The sequence below is a fragment of the Cebus imitator genome, unplaced genomic scaffold, assembly GCF_001604975.1.
Source record: "Cebus imitator isolate Cc_AM_T3 unplaced genomic scaffold, Cebus_imitator-1.0 Scaffold132, whole genome shotgun sequence".
Taxonomy (NCBI): domain Eukaryota; kingdom Metazoa; phylum Chordata; class Mammalia; order Primates; family Cebidae; genus Cebus; species Cebus imitator.
In genome coordinates this window covers 254,418-272,112 of record NW_016107447.1, presented here as the reverse complement: position 1 = coordinate 272,112, position 17,695 = coordinate 254,418, and the positions used below count along the sequence as shown (strand labels likewise).

At 48.0% G+C, this 17,695-nt stretch overlaps 2 protein-coding genes across 2 annotated transcripts in view; one reads left to right on the top strand and one right to left on the bottom strand.

Moving 5' to 3' along the window:
* Nucleotides 1-11,700, bottom strand: part of R3HDML (R3H domain containing like) — a 13,621-nt gene extending 1,921 nt beyond the window's left edge. Inside the window, 5 exon segments of the mRNA XM_037742975.1 lie at nucleotides 248-255; nucleotides 1,171-1,195; nucleotides 1,645-1,744; nucleotides 4,195-4,313; nucleotides 11,521-11,700. Of these exon segments, the coding sequence (XP_037598903.1) occupies nucleotides 248-255; nucleotides 1,171-1,195; nucleotides 1,645-1,744; nucleotides 4,195-4,313; nucleotides 11,521-11,700 (432 nt within the window).
* Nucleotides 11,695-16,802, top strand: FITM2 (fat storage inducing transmembrane protein 2). Its single transcript, XM_017541166.2, has 2 exons — nucleotides 11,695-11,968; nucleotides 15,625-16,802. Exons 1-2 carry the CDS (start codon nucleotides 11,796-11,798, stop codon nucleotides 16,238-16,240), a joined length of 789 nt encoding a protein of 262 aa, XP_017396655.1. The 5' UTR covers nucleotides 11,695-11,795; the 3' UTR covers nucleotides 16,241-16,802.
* Nucleotides 16,803-17,695: the final 893 nt, after the last annotated feature.

Below are 17,695 nucleotides of genomic sequence, written 5' to 3'. Positions count from 1 at the left end.
CTGCCTCAGCCTCCTGAGTAGCTGGGATTACAAGCACGCGCCACCATGCCCAGCTAATTTTTTGTATTTTTTTAGTAGAGACGGGGTTTCACCATGTTGACCAGGAAAATCATTGTTGTATTGTTGTTAAAACACGAGCTTTTGAGTCAAACAGACTTGGATCAGAATCTCAATATCACCAGCTGTGTGACTTTGACCACGCTGTGACTTCACATGGATTCAGAAGTCCCTGTGACTTTCACACAACCTGTGTGACTTTGACTCAACCTCTGTGTGCCTCAGTTTCTTCACTAGTAAAATGAAGGTAATAATGTATCATGGGAACTCAGGAAGGACATTTGGTTTAAGTGTCACGTTTCTTAGAAGGTCTCACATTTAGGCTTTTGATGTTATCTTCGAGTCACAGAGACAGGGCTGAAAGAAGACATTTGTCGTCACACAATTGGAAGCTTCTGTCCGAGTACTTGCGACAGTATCTTGCACTGTGCTTTTATATATAATAAGTGTTAACACATTCGATATTGGCACTCAATACACTACAGCTTTTTTTTTTTTTTTTTTAGACAATGTCTTACTCTGTTGCCTAGGCTGGAGTGCAGTGACCCAATCAAGGCTCACTGCAGCCTTGACCTGCCAGGCTCAAGTGATCCTCCTGTCTCAGCCTCCTGAGTAGCTAGGACTACAGATATGCACCACCCACCACCACACCTGGCATTTTTTTTTTTTTTTTTTTGAGTCTCACTGTATTGCCCAGGCTAGTCTCCAACTCCTGGCCTCCAGCGATCCTCCCACCGAAGCCTCCCAAAGTGCTCGGTTTATAGGCATGAGCCACTGTACCTGGCAAAATACTACAATTTTTGTTATTTTTTTTTTTTTTAAGATAGTGGGAGAAAGCCTGAGAAAACAGAAAATACCTAAGATACTAGAAAGAAAACAAGATTCATAGTGGGGCACAGTGGCTCACCCTTGTTATCCTAGCACTTTGAGGGGCTGAGGTGGGTGGATCACTTGAAGTCAAGAATTCAAGACCAGCCTGGCCAACATGGCGAAACCCTGTCTCTACTAAAAAAATACAAAAAATTAGCCAGGCGTGATGGCATGCACCTATAATTCTAGATACTTGGGAGGCTGAGACAGGAGAATTGCTTGAACCTGGGAGTCAGAGGTTGCAGTGAGCCGAGATCTCACCACTACACTCCAGCCTGGGCAACGGAGTAAGACTGTTTCAAAAAACAAATGAACACCTGGCCGGGCGCGGTGGCTCAAGCCTGTAATCCCAGCACTTTGGGAGGCCGAGGCGGGTGGATCACTAGGTCAAGAGATCGAGACCAGCCTGGTCAACATGGTGAAACCCCGTCTCTACTAAAAATACAAAACATTATCTGGGCATGGTGGTGCGTGCCTGTAATCCCAGCTACTCAGGAGGCTGAGGCAGGAGAATTGCCTGAACCCAGGAGGCGGAGGTTGCGGTGAGCCGAGATCGCGCCATTGCACTCCAGCCTGGGTAACAAGAGTGAAACTCCGTCTCAAAAAAAAAAAAAAAAAAAAACAAAAAAAACAAATGAACAAACAAAGAAACAAGATTCACTACCATTCAATGTGCATACAAGTTTCTGGGAATATGCTTCTTTGGTAAAAAGAAGCCCATAATGGGCAGTGTGGGTTACAGTCCCTCGGGGCCGGAAACAAGTAATGCCGCATCTCCTCAGACCAGGACTTCACGAGATCCACCACAGAATGGTACCTGGGGAGGTGGGACACAGACGAAGCCAGGGGGGGAGAGGATGGAAAAGCGGCTGGGCCGCCAACTTGCTGGTAACCTTGGGTGAGTCACTTTGCTTCCCTTCCCTCATCTCAGTTTCCTATCTCAGCTCACGACAACCTCTGCCTTCTGGGTTAAAGCAATTCTTGTGCCTCAAACTCCCAAGTAGCTGGGACTACAGGTGTGCACCACCACGCCTGGCTAGTTTTTGTATTTTTAGTACAGATGAGGTGTCACTATGTTGGCCAGGCTGGTCTCGAACTCCTGACCTCAGATGATCCGCTCACCTTGATCTCCCAAAGTGCTGGGATTACAGGTGTGAACCACCGTGCCCTGCCTTTGAGGGCTTTTTTGATCACACATATTTGACAGAGGCACAAATATACAAAAATATGCATAAAAGGGCCAATGAGGGAGAAAATCTGGAAAAAAGCACATTCATGATTTACAGCGGCACAGCTTGTCTCCAACACTGCTTTCTGAATTTTTTTTTTTTTTTTTTTTTGAGACGGAATCTTGCTCTATCACCAGGTTGGAGTGCAGTGGCGCAATCTGGGCTCACTGCAACCTCTGCCTCTCAGGTTCAAGTGATTCTCCTGCCTCAGCCTCCAGAGTAGCTGCGACTACAGGTGCATGGCACCACGCCCAGCTAATTTTTTGTATTTTTAGTAGAAACGGGGTTTTACCATGTTGTCCAGGATGGCCTCAATCTCTTGACCTCATGATATACCTGCCTTGGCCTCCCAAAGTGCTGGGATTACAGGCGTGAGCCACCGTGCCCAGCCTCTAACACCGATTTCTTTCTCTCTATGAGCCCCTTGAGTGATGGCCATGGGTAGGGGTGGAGTCTGGCAGGAAGAGTTCAGTGGCAGGGGAGAGGGGATGTGAAATGGAGGCAGGACTGAATCACCAGATGTCTGCTCTGTAGGGATCTGAAGGACCATTCATGGCTCTCAGAGGCTGGTGCTGGTCGTGACCAGTTAAAGACATGAAAAAATGCAGTCAGGGCCCTGACTTTCCACCGGGCTCACTTGAAAGGACCGGCCTTAATTCTTTCCCACTCTCCCCAGGGTGATGGCAGAATGGCGAGGCTAGGAAGGTAGTTGTTTTTCTAACATCCTTATTTGGCAAAATAAAAATCTGACAATCACGTGGCAGTCTCACAGATGTCTTTTTGCAATTTTATAGGCTTAAGAAATCCACAAGTCTGGAAAGAACTGAGCTAGGCTAACACTTTGTTTTATAAACAGGGATGCCAAGGTTTAGAAAGTTTAGAAAGTGGAAATACGCAGACAGGGCCCTTGACTGGTCATTCTCACACTTTGGTGGGGCACCCTTGGCTTGCTGCCCCCCCTCCAGCACCCCCACCGCTATGCTATAGCACAGATTGCGCCACTGCACTCCAGCCTGGTGATATAGAATGAAACTCCGTCTCAAAAAAAAAAAAAAAATTAAATCCTATGCCCCATGCCGCGCATCCCCTTATCTTTTTTTTTCTTTTTTTTTTTTAATTTTTTTTTTCAGAGACAGGGTCTAGCTATGTTGCCCAGGCTGGAGTGCAGTGGCTATTCACAGGCGCGATCCCACTACTGATCAGCACCAGAGTTTTGACCTGCTCCGTTTCTGACCTGGGCCGGTTCACCCCTCCTTAGGCAACCTGGTGGTCCACCGCTCCCGGGAGGTCACCATATTGATGCCGAACTTAGTGCAGATACCCGATCGGCATAGCACACTACAGCCCAGTACTCCTGGACTCAAGAGATCCTCCAGCCTCAGCCTCCCGAGTAGCTGGGACTACAGGTATGCACCACCGCACCTGGTCCCCTTATCTTTATTTTATTTTGTTGATTAGCTGTTATTATATTTTGTCTCAAAATTAATAATTTAAGGCTGGAGTGAAATGGCACAATCTCTGCTCACTGCAACCTCCACTTCCCGGGTTCTAGTGATTCTCCTGCCTCGGCCTCCCCAGTAGCTGGGACTACAGGCATGCACCACCACGCTGGGCTAATTTTTGTATTTTTAGTAGAGATGGGGTTTCGCCATGTTGGCCAAACTGGTCTTCAACTACTGATCTCAAGTGATCCATCCGCCTAGGCCTCCCAAAGTGCTGGGATTACAGGCGTGAGCCACCACGCCAGGCCCCCTTATCCTACATTAGAGCCTCCCAATCCCTCCTCACTCTCCATGACAATCTGTGCACTTATTTGTTCTCAAAACAAAACAAGACTTGCCTCAATTCAATGTGCACACAACTTTGTTAGGCTTTTGCCTGCCCCTCCTAACTAGAATGCAGGCTCCCTGCAGGTGGAGAGCTTGTCTGCCTTGTTCACCATGGTATCCCAGTGTCAAGCGCAGCACCTGGTACAGAGTAAGTGTTCAATGCGTGTTTGTTGAATGACTGAGTGAAGGAAGGGCAGAGGGTCACTCACCGGCCAGAATGGATGGAGAGGTTCTGGCCCACGTATCTCATCAGCTGTGAAGGTCCCTGTACCCAGATGCACTGGGTGGCCCAGGCCTCGGCAGCCCTCCCCAGCTGCTCATCCCAGACCTGGGGAAAGAATGGCAGTGAAATTCCCCAGGGAAACAGCCACCATCATCACAACCGTGTCCCTGGTGAGACGTTCCATGCGACCTGCAATCATTAAACACCTATTGGGGCAGGTGCCACACACACACAACTGGTGCTCAATAAATGTGCCATTTGTTTGAAAAATGGAGGGCATTCTAGGTGCTAAGGAATGAATGAACAAGTCACTGACTCCCCTGTGCTCTAGCTGCCTGCCATCCTGGCTCCCATTCCCTCCCCTCTCAACACCTTATTGCCTCCTGACATTATCTTATATACATTAAGATCTTGCTGATGTTTGTTTTCTCTTATTCGCACTAAACTGGCAGCTCCGTGAAGGAAGGAGCTTCGTCCGTTCTGTTCCCAGCAGTATCCATAAGGTTTGGCCATGTTGCCCAGCCTGTTCTCCAACCTCTGAACTCAAGCAATCTGCCTGCCTTGGCCTCTCAAAGTGCTGGATTACAGGCCTGAGCCACCTTGCTCTGTTGCCCAGGCTACAGTGCGGTGGCATGATAATGGCTCACTGCAGCCTTAAGCTCTGGGGCTCAAGCAATCCTCCTTCCTCAGCCTCCCAAGTAGCTGGGATTATAGGAATACACCACCATGCCCAGATTTTTATTTTATTTTTGAGACAATCTCACTCTGTCACCTAGGCTGGAATGCAGTGGCATGATCTCGGCTTACTGCAACCTCTGCCTCTAAGGTTCAAGCAATTCTTGTGCCTCAGCCTCCTCAGTAGCTGGGATTACAGGCTCACACCACCACGCCTGGTTAATTTTTGTATTTTTAGCAGAGACTGGGTTTTGTTATGTTGGCCAGGCTGGTCTCAAACTCCTGACTTCAAGACATCCGCCTGCCTTGGCCTCCCAAAGTGTTAGGATTACAGGTGTGAGTCACTGTGCCCGGAGAGCCCAGCTAATTAAAAAAAAAACTTTTTAAATAGAGATAGGGTCTCTGCTGCCCAGACTGGTCTGGAACTCCTGGGCTCAAGTGATCCTCCCACCTCAGCCTCCCAAAGTGCTGGGTTACAAGTATAAGCCACCTTGCCTGACCTACCATTGGTCTTTCAGGTAACAGAAGCTTCCTCTCCTCCCAGGCCGTGACCTGCCTGAGATAGGAAGTACTGGAGTCTGCAGGAGACAGTGATCAGAGGGAGCAGGAGGGTCTTTAGGCTGCCAGGGATGTTTAGGGTCCCAGGAACCTCCCTGCCACTCACCCTGCAGCTGAGTAAAGCCACCAGCCCTGCTGAGCCTGTGCCCCTGATGGGCCCAGATGATGGGTAGCCTGGGCTTGTGGTGTTTCCGGGAACAGCCAGTGGAGACAAGCCCCTCCCGGTGGGGCAGTCAGGCAGCCTGGCCTCTGGCAGACACCAGCTTTGCTCAGCTGCCTCACCCCAGGGAGTGGCTAGTTGTCCCTTCCAGGCAAAAAGAGAGGTGGCTAGAGGTTAACAGAGGGGAAGCATTGCAGAGGAGAGCTCAGAAGGAAGGAGTTGGTGTGGAGATGAATCCTCCTGCTCACTGGCCAGTAGCTGTGGACAAAGAGGGCCTCCCACTGGGAGAACGCCTCGGCTGCCGCCCCTGACTCCCAACCCAGAGTGAATTATTTCATGCACACCAGCCAACAAAAGGCACCTGCTGGTTGCTTTTCCTGGAATGACCGCTTCCTACTGTTCCCGTGGCCAGTGCCAATCTCGGCTGACCAACATGGAGAAACCCTGTCTCTACCAAAAATACAAAATTAGCCAGGTGTGGTGGCACATGCCTGTAATCCCAGCTACTCAGGAGGCTGAGGCAGGAGAATTGCCTGAACCCAGGAGGCGGAGGTTGCAGTGAGCCAAGATCGTGCCATTGCACTTTAGCCTGGGTAACAAGAGTGAAACTCCGTCTCCAAAAAAAAAAAAAGAGTTCCTTTAGATAACTGTGTTAATAAAATTCTTTAATTTATTCAAAGACAAAATAACATTGTTTGGAGTGCTTAGTGGTTGTCAGACAGAGTTCTAGACACTTGGGATGCATCAATGAGCAAGACAGATAAAGTTACCCACCCTCTGCAGCTGACATTCTAGGGGAGACAGAAACAAGTACACATGAACAAGTACATTATAAAGGATATATATATATATATTTTTTTTTTTTTGAGACGGGGTTTCACCATGTTGACCAGGATGGTCTCAATCTCTTGGCCTTGTGATCCGCCCTCCTCTGTCTCCCAAAGTGCTGGGATTACAGGTGTGAGCCACCACGCCCAACCTAAAGGATATTTTAAATGGAATCTTTGATGGATCCTCCTAACCCATAAAGAACTCCTACATTTTGCCATTTAATCAAGTGATACAAGCCAGTTTACTTTATTTATTTGTTTGTTTATGTATTTGTTTATTGAGACAGGGTCTTGCCCTGTTGCCCAGGCTGGAATACGTGGTGGAATCATAGTTTCCTGTAACTAATTTACTTTATTTTTCATTTTTGAGACAGTGTCTCACTCTGTCACCCAGACTGGAGGGCAGTGGTGCAATCTTGGCTCACTGCAACCTCTGTCTCCCAGGTTCAAGCGATTCTGTCTCATACCTGAGCCTCTCAAGTAGCTGGGACTACAGGCACATGCCACCACGCCCAGCTAATTTTTTTATTTTTAGTAGAGATGGGGCTTCACTATGTTGGCCAGGCTGGTCTCAAACTCCTCACTTCAAGTGATCCGCCCACCTCAGCCTCTCAAAGTGCTGGGATTACAGGCGTGCATCACCTCACCCAGCCAACAATTTACTTTAAAATGGAAATAAACACCCTTATTTTTTAGTATTCTGTCCCCAGCAGAATTTAATCTCCTTATGAATCACTGGCATTTTAACCTAATATAGATATAAAGAACAATTTTTTTTTTCAGACAGGGTGTCACTTTGTCACTCATGCAAGGTACAGTGGCGAAATCACAGCTCACTGCAGCCTGGACTGCTCAGGCTCACGTGATCCTCCGGCCTCAGTTTCCCAAGTAGCAAGGCATATATGACACCCCTTTGACTAATTTTGTTGTTGTCGTCTTGCTTTGTTTTGTTTTTGAGACAAAGTCTCACTCTGTCACTCTGGCTGGAGTGATGTGATCTCAGCTCACCACAACCTCTGCCTCCTGGGTTCAAGTGATTCTCATGCTTCAGCCTTCCGAGTAGCTAGGCCTATAGGTGTGCACCACCATGCTCAGTTAATTTTTGTATTTTTAGTAGAGATTGGGTTTCACTGTATTGGCCAGGCTGGTCTCGAATTCCTGACCTCAAGTGCTCTCCCGCCACGGCCTCCCAAAGTGCTGGGATTACAGGTGTGAGCTACTTCACTCAGCCTAATTTTTTTTTTTTTGAGACGGAGTTTCACTCTTGTTACCCAGGCTGGAGTGCAATGGCGCGATCTCGGCTCACCGCAATCTCCGCCTCTTGGGTTCAGGCAATTCTCCTGCCTCAACCTCCTGAGTAGCTGGGATTACAGGCACACGCCACCATGCCCAGCTAAAGTTTTGCATTTTTAGTAGAGACGGGGTTTCAACATGTTGACCAGGATGGTCTCGATCTCTTGACCTTGTGATCCACCTGCCTCGGCCTCCCAAAGTGCTGGGATTACAGGCTTGAGCCACTGCGCCCGGCCTTAATTTTTTTTTTTTTTTAAAAAGATCACTTGAACCTGCAAGGCAGAGGTTGCAGTAAGCCAAGATTGTGTCACTGCACTCCAGCCTGGATGACAGATGGAGACTCCAACTTGAGACAAAAAAAAAGAGAGAGATGAGGTCTGGCTAGGTTGCCCAGGCTGGTTTCAAATTCCTAGGTACAAGCCAGTCCTTCCACTTTGGCCTCCCAAAGTGCTAGGGTTACAGGTGTGAGCCACCACACCCAGCCCCAAAATTCTTTATGATATGCTCCTTTGAGTTAAGGGAAAAAAAGAGAAAAATTCTTTATGAGAAGGCATTTTAAACTTAAATTTCCTTTTACTTTAATCTTTATATATATACACACATACTAATTAATATATTATATATTAATATATTGATAATACCTAATATTATACATATATATGTCCAACCTGGCCAAAGCACAATCATAGCCTCAGATGATTTCCATGTAACAATTCCACAAAGTTAGTGATTTTATGTTTTTCAAAAACTCAAACTGCCATCAAAATAAAGAGACAAGTGAGAGTTTTTAAAAACTCAAAGAGTATTTATTTGCTTAAGAGAGACTCAGAGTCTACTCTTGCAAAACAAGTGACATGTATATGGAGTTTGAAATTACAGTTAGCAATAAGAAAGTGTTACTTTTCTGAGGCAGATGGATTTTTTGGTTACAGTTCATTTCCACAGTAAACGTGAAGCCACGGGACTTCTGCAAAATCCAACGCTAAGAAGACTAAAATATAAAATTTTGAGCAAAGATCAAAATTCTGATGATCTGATTTTTTAAATTTAAAACTTAAAAGGGGAATTTTTTTCCTTTCTTTCTTTTTTTTTTAAAGAGATGAGGTGTCACCACGTTGGCCAGGCTGGTCTCGAACTCCTGACCTCAGGTGATCCACCCATCTTGGCCTCCCAAAGTGCTGGGATTGCAGGCCTGAGCCACCACGCCTGGCCTTAAGGTGAATTTTTAGAGATTTAGTAAGTGCTGCTGAAATTAATTAATTAAATTTTTCTCAGCCAGGTGCAGTGGCTTGTGCCTGTAATCCCAGTATTTTGGGAGGCTGAGGCAAGAGGATCGCTTGAACCCAGGAGTTCCAGACCAGCCCAGACAACTAGTGAGACCTTGTTGCTACAAAAAAAAATAAAAAAAAAAAAGCTTTGAAAATTAGCCATGTGTGGTGGCGCATGATGGTGGGAGGATCACTTGAGCCCAGGAGGTAGAGGTTACAGTAAGCCAAGATCTTGCCACTGCACAGAGCAAGACCCTATCCAAAAACAAACAAATGAAAAATACAAAAACAAAAAAAGAGTTTTCTGTTTATGAATATCCGCAACTCACTCTTCTTTAATGAATGTGACTCACCACTATCACAAACTTAAATTTTACTTACATGTTACATATGGTGATATTCTATCATTCCCTCTTCATTTATTGAGATATTTCTGTAAAAAGAAACTGACCTACTGCCACTGCCTGGTTGCTCAGTGGTTTAGTTCACATAGGAAAGACAGAAAAAAAATGCTTGATTCTTTACTTTTGTTTACTAGTTTTCAAAATAATGAGTTGGTTCCTCTGAATGTGGCCATTAGTTTTTCAAGTACCATTATAAACCCATGGATTTTTTTTTTTTTTTTTTTTTTTTTGACGGAGTCTTACCCTGTCTCACCCCGGCTGGAGTGCAATGGCGTGATCTTGGTTCACTGCAATCTTCACCTCCCAGGTTCAAGCCGTTCTCCTGCCTCAGCCTCCTGAGTAGTTGGGATTACAGACACCCAACCATGCCCGGCTAATTTTTGTATTTTTAGTAGAGATGGGGTTTCACCATGTTGGTCAGGCTGGTCTCCAAATTCCTGACCTTCTGATCCGCCCACCTCAGCCTCCCAAAGCGCGGGATTATAGGCGTGAGCCACCGCGCCCAGCTGAATTCTTGTCCCCTCTGCCCAAGAGCCACCTCAGCAACAAGCGCGACGTCCTCAACACATGAGTGCACTCCGGTAGATCACGAGGTCAGGAGCCTGGCTAATGTGGTGAAACCCCGTCTCTACTAAAAATACAAAAATTAGGCCGGGCGCGGTGGCTCAAGCCTGTAATCCCAGCACTGTGGGAGGCCGAGGCGGGTGGATCACGAGGTCAAGAGATCGAGACCATCCTGGTCAAAATGGTGAAACCCCGTCTCTACTAAAAATACAAAAAATTAGCTGGGCATGGTGGCGTGTGCCTGTAATCCCAGCGACTCAGGAGGCTGGGGCAGGAGAATTGCCTGAACCCGGGAGGCGGAGGTTGCGGTGAGCAGAGCGCGCCATTGCACTCCAGCCTGGGTAACAAGAGTGAAACTCCGTCTCAAAAAAAAAAAAAAAAAAAAGCAAAACATAGTACACTATAATGCACTACATTCACCATGCCATGCAATAGCCCGCAAAACAAAACAAAACTTATTCCTCCTGTCTAAGGCTTTGGCCTTATTACCATCATCTCCCCATTCCCACTTCACCCCCTAGGCTTTGGTAACCACCATTCTGTTCTTTGCTTCTATGTGTTTGATTGTTTTAGATTCTACATATAAGTATAGGCTTTGTCCTCGTGGTATTTGTCTCTGTGTCCCTATCCATTATTTCACTATGTATAAAGTTCTCCAATTCCATCCGCATTGCCACAAATGACAGAATTTATTTCTTTTTTTAAAGGCCGAATAGTATTTCAGCGTGTGTATATACCACATTTTCTTATCTATCCATCCACTCAATGATGGACGCTTGGGCTGATTCTGTAAGTTGGCCGCTGTGAACAGTGCTGCAATGTACTTGGGAGTGCACACATCTATTTGACATACCGATTTCAGCTCTTATGGAATTGCTGGATCATATGGTAATCCTGTTTTTAGTTTTTTGAGGAACCTCGGTACAGTTTTCCATAACTGCGGTACTAATTTATATTCCCACCAACAGTGTACAAGCGCTGTTTTTTCTTCACATCCTCACCGACACTTTATCTTTTGTCTTTTTTTTTTTTTTTTTTTTTTTTTTTTTTTTTTGAGACGGAGTCTTGCCCTGTCGCCCAGGGTGGAGTGCAGTGGGGGGATCTCAGCTCATTGCAACCCCTGCCTTCCGGATTCAAGTGATTTTCCTGCCTCAGCCTCCTCAGTAGCCAGGATTACAGATGCCCGCCACCACGCCCGGCTAATTTTTGTATTTTTAGCAGAGACAGAGTTTCATCATATTGGCCTGCCTGGTCTCCAACTCCTGACCTCAGGTGATCCGCCTGCCTTGGCCTCCCAAAGTTCTGGAATTACAGGCGTGAGCCACCGCATCGGGACTGGTTTTCATTTTTATGTAATCCCCTTTGTTTTTGCTTTTCTTGCCAGTACTTTCAGAGTCAAATTAAAAAAACTCTTTGCCCAAAGATTTTGCTCCAAGAAAGACTTAATGATGCTGTGACGACTGTTCCAAATCTCCAGGACTACATTTATCCTCCTCCAGCCTCCAGCAAATACTTTCACAAGCGCTTTTTCCCAGACCAGAGCAAGACACAGAGGCTTACTGGAACCTGCAGGAGTACAGCGTGTGGCCTGGCGGCGTCGGGGCAGCCAGGAGAGCGCAGAGGGGAGCCAGGAGTTCGGGACCGGCACCCTGCAGAGGCAGCCAGCGGCCACAAGGGGGAGCGCGCGGGCTCCGGAGCCCTAGCACGTCGCATGGGGTGGGACTCGTGGGCGGCGCGCATGCGTTCGAAGGGAGGCGGAGGCGCTGGTCCGGGCTTAGGGCAATACGGTGGCCGAGAGGGCACAAGGAGGTGGACGGTGGCCGACAAGATCGGGCATGGAGCATCTGGAGCGCTGCGCGTGGTTCCTCAGGGGGACGCTAGTGCGGGCGGCCGTGCGGCGCTATCTGCCCTGGGCGCTGGTGGCCTCCATGCTGGCGGGCTCCCTCCTCAAGGAGTTGTCCCCGCTGCCCGAGAGCTACCTCAGCAACAAGCGCAACGTCTTCAACATGTGAGTGCACCCCGGTCTTCTGCTGTCCCAGCCAGACCGGCCCGTTGTCGCCTCGCGCAGCGAAGCCTGGGCTAGCTGCCGTGGTGGACGAGTCATTGGAGCGGAGGCCCTTCTCCCAGCCGTGACAGTAGCATCTGCACGCGTGTCGCTCCTGGGGGGCCCGGGGTAGCGGGTGTCACTAGCAGTTCGTGTTTGCAGACTTACGTTGGGCAGCCTGAGCTTGACTGGGCAGGCGGTGGCGAGCGGGGTCGTGTGTGTCTCTGTGTGTAGGGTGTGCAGTGGGGTGGGGATGAAACAGCCCATTTCGCCATTCCCTCGCCTTCCCTTGGAGTTAGGAGCTGGCCCCTGACCTGTTTTGGGAGATGCCACCTCATTGCCCTGCCTGCCTGTGTCAGACCCCGCACAGACCCCACCCTGCGCCAAATCAGATCCCCGCGGCGTGTGGCAGAACCCCATCACCACCTGTGGAAAAGCCTCGCCCTAGCCTGTGACAGACAGAGCCCCCGCTCTGAGATACTCACAGAGGAGTGGAACCCCCTAGTCTGTGCCCTTTCCCCTGGATCTCCTTGGATTATCTCCGCCACTCAGAATGCATGGCAATAGCCCAGAAAAGCAGTCCCAGCCGGGGCTTTGAGACAGCGCCTTAGCTCCCCCCATCCACTCCTTTGCTTGCTTGCCTTCTTTTTTCAAAACTCCCGGCCAGTAAGTTTATTGCACAAAAACATTCCAGACATAAAGGGGAATTCTGAAAGATAAAACTGCTCCCTTGATGTAAGCCTAAGTGTCTTCTAGAATAAGTGTCTCCAGCGTGTCCTGAAAGTCAGCCCAACTTTGGTTATCTGCTTAAAACCCTGGTTTCTCTCACAGGCAGCTCCCTCAAATGCCTGACGGGTCTTGGCTCTGGTGAGATCTTCCTTATCAGTCCCAGTGAAGATTTTAGTGACAGGCCCTGGGGTGGTGCCCTAGAAGCCATTGGAACCTAGAAAAGAGTCCTTCTGTCCTTGGCCCACCGTCCTTCCTCACCCACCCTGAGAGGCTGGGCTAAGAATAGGTCATGAGGGTGGTAGTGGCCCCAAGTCTCTGTCCTGCGTTTAGGTCGGCAGCCTTCGTGAGCACAGGGGAGGCAGACAAGGCAGCTGCTGCTTTCTCTGGCCTAGGTGAGCTGGGAGCCAAGTGGCCTGGCTGACAACACACCCCTGCTGTTCTGGGGGTAGCCATGGATCCTGGACTTTTGTTCCAAGTCTCTGTGCTGATTAATGAGAGGGAACTAGTGAATCTAAATCTAGAAGGGATCTTAAAAATCATTTGGTCCTCCCAGCTCTGTTTAATAGCTGAAGAAACTGAGGTCTGGAGAGGTTAGAGGTATAGTAAGTTAAGTCAGAGTCAAGCTTTGAACCCGGGTCTTTTGGCTTAAAGTAAAACTTTGTTACAGGACTGTTTCTGCCATTAGGAAAGAGCCATGCCAGGCGTAGTGGCTCATACCTGTAATCCAAGCACTTTGGGAGACCGAGGCGGGCGGATCACCTGAGGTCAGGAGTTCGAGACTGGCCAACATGAAGAAACCCCATTTCTACTAAAAATACAAAAATTAGCTGGGTGTGGTGGCACATGCCTGTAATCCCAGCCACTTGGAGGGCTAAGGCAGGAGAATTGCTTGAACCTGGGAGGTGGGGGCTGCAGTGAGCTAAGATTGTGCCACTGCACTCCAGCCTGGGTGACAGAGTGAGACTCCATCTCAAAATAAATAAATAAAAATACAAAAATTAGCTGGGTGTGGTGGTAGGTACCTATAATCCCAGCTACCTGGGAGGCTGAGGCAGGAGAATCGCTTTAACCTAGGAGGCGGAGGTTGCAGTGAGCCAAGATTGTACCATTGTACTCCAGCCTGGGTGACAAGAGTGAAACTCTGTCTCAAAAATAAAAAAAATCATTTGGTCCCCAGCTCTGTTTCATAGCTGAAGAGACTGAGGGCTGGAGAGGTAGGAGGTATAATAAGTCAGAGTCAAGATTTGAACCTGGGTCTTTGGCTTAAAGTAAAGCTCATTGTTGCAAGACTGTGCTATTGGGAAAGAACCAGGCTGGGTGTAGTGGTTCATACCTGTAATCCCAGCACTTTTGGAGGCTGAGGCAGGGTAATTGCTTGAGGTTTGGAGTTCAAGACCAGCTTGGGCAACATAGCAAGGCTTTATCTCTGCCTGTGCGCATGCGCGTGCGCACATGCGCGCACACACACACACACACACACACACACACACACACACACAGAATTAGCCAGGCACATTGGCACAAACCTGTGGTCCCATCTATTTGTGAGGCTGGGGCAGGAGGATTACTTGAGCCCAGGAGTTTGAGGCTGTAGTGACGTATGATTGTGCCACTGCGTGTAAGCCTGGGTGACAGAGTGAGACCCTGTCTCAAAAAAAGAAAAAGAAAAAAACAAAAAACACATGGTAGGAGAGAAATAGTGTGGACTTTGGGGCTGTCCAAATCGTGGTTGAATCTGTGCTTGCTGGTTATATGAGTGTGACCCTGGCAAGGTACTAAAGTTTTCTGAGCCTTAGATTTCTTGTCTATAAAATGGAACAATGGTACCTTCTTCCCAGGGTAAATGTGAGTGCTCTGTGGGAAAGCGAATGTGTCTGAAAGCTCCTGGCATTTGGTAGATGCTCAATTATTATTATTTTCCTAAGTAAATAACATGGTGCTTAAGAGCACAGGTCCTGGATTTGAATCCCGGCTCCTCCACTTTGGGTTTGGCACTTCCCTGTGTCTTAGTTTTCTTTTCTGTTAAATGCGGATAATAACAGTACTTACCTCATAGAGTCGTTTACAAATTAACTGGTTAATACATTTAAAGTACTTACACAGGGGTTGTGGGCTGGTTTGGGCATGGTGGCTCATGCCTGTAATCCCAGCACTTTGGGAGACTGAGGCGGCTGGATCAGTTGAGGCCAGGAGTTCGAGACCAGCCTGGCCAACATGGTGAAACCCTGTCTCTACTAAAAATACAAAAATTAACCAGGTATGGTGATGTGCACCTGTAATCCCAGCTACTCGGCAGGAGAATCGCTTGAACCCAGGAGGTAGAGGTTGCAGTGAGCCAAGATTGCTTCACTGCACTCCAGCGTGGGTGACAGAGCGAGACTCTGTCTCAAAAAAAAAAAAAAAATTAAAAATATAGTACTTAGAGGCCAGGTGCAGTGGCTCATGCCTGTAATCCCAGCACTTTGGGAGGCTGAGGCAGGTGGATCACAAGGTCAGGAGTTCAAGACCAGCCTGGCCAAGATACTGAAACCGCGTGTCTACTAAAAATACAAAAATTAGCTGAGTGTGGTGGCCGTGCCTGTAATCCCAGCTATGCAGAAGGCTGAGGTAGAGAACTGCTTGAACCCAGGAGGTAGAGGTTGCAGTGAGCCGAGATCGCGCCATTGCACTCTGGCCTGGGTGACAGAGCAAGACTCCATCTCAAAAAAAAAAAATAAGTACTTAGTAAGTGAAGCATATGGTAAGTATTTAAAACATGATAGTTGCTGTGATCTGTAGCTTTGATCAGTTTTTTCATTTTCCCTCCCTTGGCAGTCTAGAGACCTGAGTCCTGACATGGTGTCCTCTCCGCCATGTTCCCTCTCTTCACTTCCGCTTTCCTCCTCTGTCAGGTATTTTGTCAAAATGGCCTGGGCCTGGACGTTCTGTCTCCTCCTGCCGTTCATTGCCCTCACCAACTACCACCTGACCGGCAAGGCTGGCCTGGTCCTGCGGCGGCTGAGCACCCTGCTTGTGGGCACGGCCGTCTGGTACGTCTGCACCTCCATCTTCTCCAACATCGAACACTACACAGGTACCTGCTACCAGTCCCCGGCCCTAGAGGGGGTCAGGAAGGAGCACCAGAGCAAGCAGCAGTGCCACCGGGAAGGGGGCTTTTGGCATGGCTTTGACATCTCAGGTCACTCCTTTCTGCTGACCTTCTGCGCCCTCATGATTGTGGAAGAGATGTCTGTGATGCATGAGGTGAAGACAGACCGAAGCCACTGCCTCCACACGGCCATCACCACCCTGGTGGTGGCCCTGGGCATTCTGACTTTCATCTGGGTGTTGATGTTTCTGTGCACAGCTGTTTATTTCCACAACTTGTCCCAGAAGGTGTTCGGCACCTTGTTCGGTTTGCTGGGCTGGTACGGGACATATAGGTACTGGTATCTGAAAGCCTTTTCCCCAGGACTTCCTCCCCAGAGCTGTAGTTTGAATTTGAAGCAAGACAGTTACAAGAAGTAAAAGAGTAACAAAAGGGGGGATGGAAGGACAATGACGAATCTATTTTTTTTTTAAAATATATTTTGCTTAGTTATTTGGGTAAATTATTGATCCTACTTCAGAGGGAAAGTGTACCAGGCAGTTTTGGTGGGTGGTGCTGAAGTCTGGGGAGTGAATTTAGTCCTCAGACTATTCTTGGCAATATCACCAGTGTCGCAAGCACCACCATGCCCAGTTAGGCACTTTTTGTCCCTGGCAAGGCTTGACCTTTGTCTGGAACACTCCTTTTGTCCCTAGAATGGGGAGCTAAGGCTCAGCAAAAGGGCAGAATCAGGAAAGCCTCTGTGCTGTGGCTAGAGGGGAGGCCAGACAGAGCCCTGGGGCTCCTTTGCTGCCTTCTCCCAGGTTCTAGTTGTCTTTAGATTTTAATGGCTCTCACTGCTGTTACTTAACAGTATTTCTGGCCAGGCGCAGTGGCTCACACCTGTAATCCCAGCACTTTGGGAGGCTGAGGCAAGCAAATCACCTGAGGTCAGGAGTTGGAGACCAGCCTGGCCAACATGGCGAAACCTCGTCTCTACTAAAACTACAAAAATTAGCTGGGTGTAGTGGCATGCACCTGTAATCCCAGCTACTCAGGAGGCTGAGGCAGGAGAATTGCTTGAACCTGGGAGGCGGAGGTTGCAGTGAGCCAGGATTGCACCACTGTACTCCAGCCTGGGCGACAGAGCAAGACTCTATCTCCAAAAACAACAAAAAAAACCCCAGATTTCCCACTGGTCAATTTTGCGTGGGCATCTGTTTCAGGCAGAGTTCTTTATAAAACACCCTGACGCCGAAGGACACTCTCTGGTTATAGTATTTGTTTCATCCATGAAATGTTTAAATATTGCAACTGGCTGGTGATTAGCCACTGAAACAGGCCCTTTAACATGCAGTGCCTCTCCGACCGAGTACTGGATGATTCGTATGTAATGGACTACGATCATTTTCTGTCCATGTTTTCTATTACTATATGCTGGTTTTTTGGAGCAATAAGACCACCTTTTTTTCTGTTCTATTTTGAGCGAATCTTTTACAGTTTTTGAAAAGAACTATGGCATTTGTTCTTTGTTGGTAAAACTCCTGAAAATAACTCACAACTCCAGTGCTGCGCTCTGGCATATGTAGATTGTTTTGAGGGTTGGCTGGTGGGTTTAGAACACTAATTTACTTGTTAGAAACCAAGCTCTGGGCTGATAGTCGTAAATCCCACCTCATGGGGCTGTTTTCTCTGTTAACAGTGAAAGCTGGGCCAGGTGTAGTGGCTCACACCTATAATCCTGGCACTTTGGGAGGCCGCTGTGGGGGGATTACTGGAGCCCAGGAGTTTGAGAGCAGCCTGAGCAACATAGTGAGACCCCTGTTTCTATAATAAAAATAAATAAATATGATAATAAAACCAGCAAGCAGGCATTTTAGCAACAGCCTGCTGAA